General features: G+C 49.7%; 1 protein-coding gene across 1 annotated transcript in view; it reads right to left on the reverse strand.

The window, feature by feature from the left end:
* Positions 1–226: 226 nt before the first annotated feature.
* Positions 227–929, reverse strand: part of LOC125034029 (cuticle protein AM/CP1114-like) — an 840-nt gene continuing 137 nt past the window's right edge. Inside the window, exons 2-3 of the mRNA XM_047625673.1 lie at positions 639–844; positions 227–550 (exon numbers count right to left, since the gene is read on the reverse strand). Of these exons, the coding sequence (XP_047481629.1) occupies positions 358–550; positions 639–844 (399 nt within the window). The 3' untranslated portion in view covers positions 227–357. The remainder of the gene's footprint in view (positions 551–638; positions 845–929) is intronic.

The raw sequence follows: 929 nt of genomic DNA on the forward strand, positions 1-929 counted from the left end.
GTATATGTCTTGTCTTGTCTGATATACATACTTGACAAAACTTTATAAAGGGTATCAGCACACTCTGCGCTAGATACAAAGGCACCGTGATACTTGAAGCTATTTTGGTGAGGAATCAAATCAGAATTTACTTATTGCCTGGTTCCTTTTTTCTACAGTCATTTCATAATTCTGGATATATATAAAGAAAATCATATATTTTGACACGGGTCGACGAAAAAACAAGTATGGTTTTTACTTTATTGCAATGTCTGAGAATAAATAAATAATCCACAGATAAATAATGTGTATACACGAGGAGGAGCAAAAGCTCTCGTGACGTTGGGTTCGGTTCCGCAAAAGTTCTCGAGAGCCGTGTTAATTCTCGTAGCTTCCCCGGCGTGCTTCGGCCGCCCTCTGCTGCTCGGCGAACTCGATCTGCCGGAGGACGAAGTCGGGGATGGGGTGGGGGAAGGCGGGGGCCACGGGCAGGAGCGAGGACTCGGGCTGGTAGCCGTTCTCGTCGGCCACGAACTTAAATTCCGCTGTGGATCCGTCTCCCAAAGGGTAGCTGAAAAAGGAGGAAAGGGCAGTTTCACGGGGCTGACGATTAAAACAGAACTGGCTATTCTGAGGCTGCACAGCGTCTGCAGTCGTACCTCCAGTCGCCGATGCTGTTGGCGCCCCCGGTCGGCCCTTGGGAGCCCGACATGTGGAAGGAAATGCCGTTCTCCGTCTCGAAGTCGAAGCTGTGGGCGCCCTCGGAGTTGGGGTTGTGCTGATCGCTGCGAAGGATTTCAAAGGGACGGGTCTCCAGGGGCAGCTTCTCGGCCACGGCGACGGACACCACCCAAAGAATTGCTACCTGGAAAAGGCATTAGTGTTTTCGGTAAGCAGAATGTTCACCTTCATATTTAACATCAAATTCCAAAGCATGAGACGTGTGCACT

This window comes from Penaeus chinensis, chromosome 2, assembly GCF_019202785.1.
Source record: "Penaeus chinensis breed Huanghai No. 1 chromosome 2, ASM1920278v2, whole genome shotgun sequence".
Taxonomy (NCBI): domain Eukaryota; kingdom Metazoa; phylum Arthropoda; class Malacostraca; order Decapoda; family Penaeidae; genus Penaeus; species Penaeus chinensis.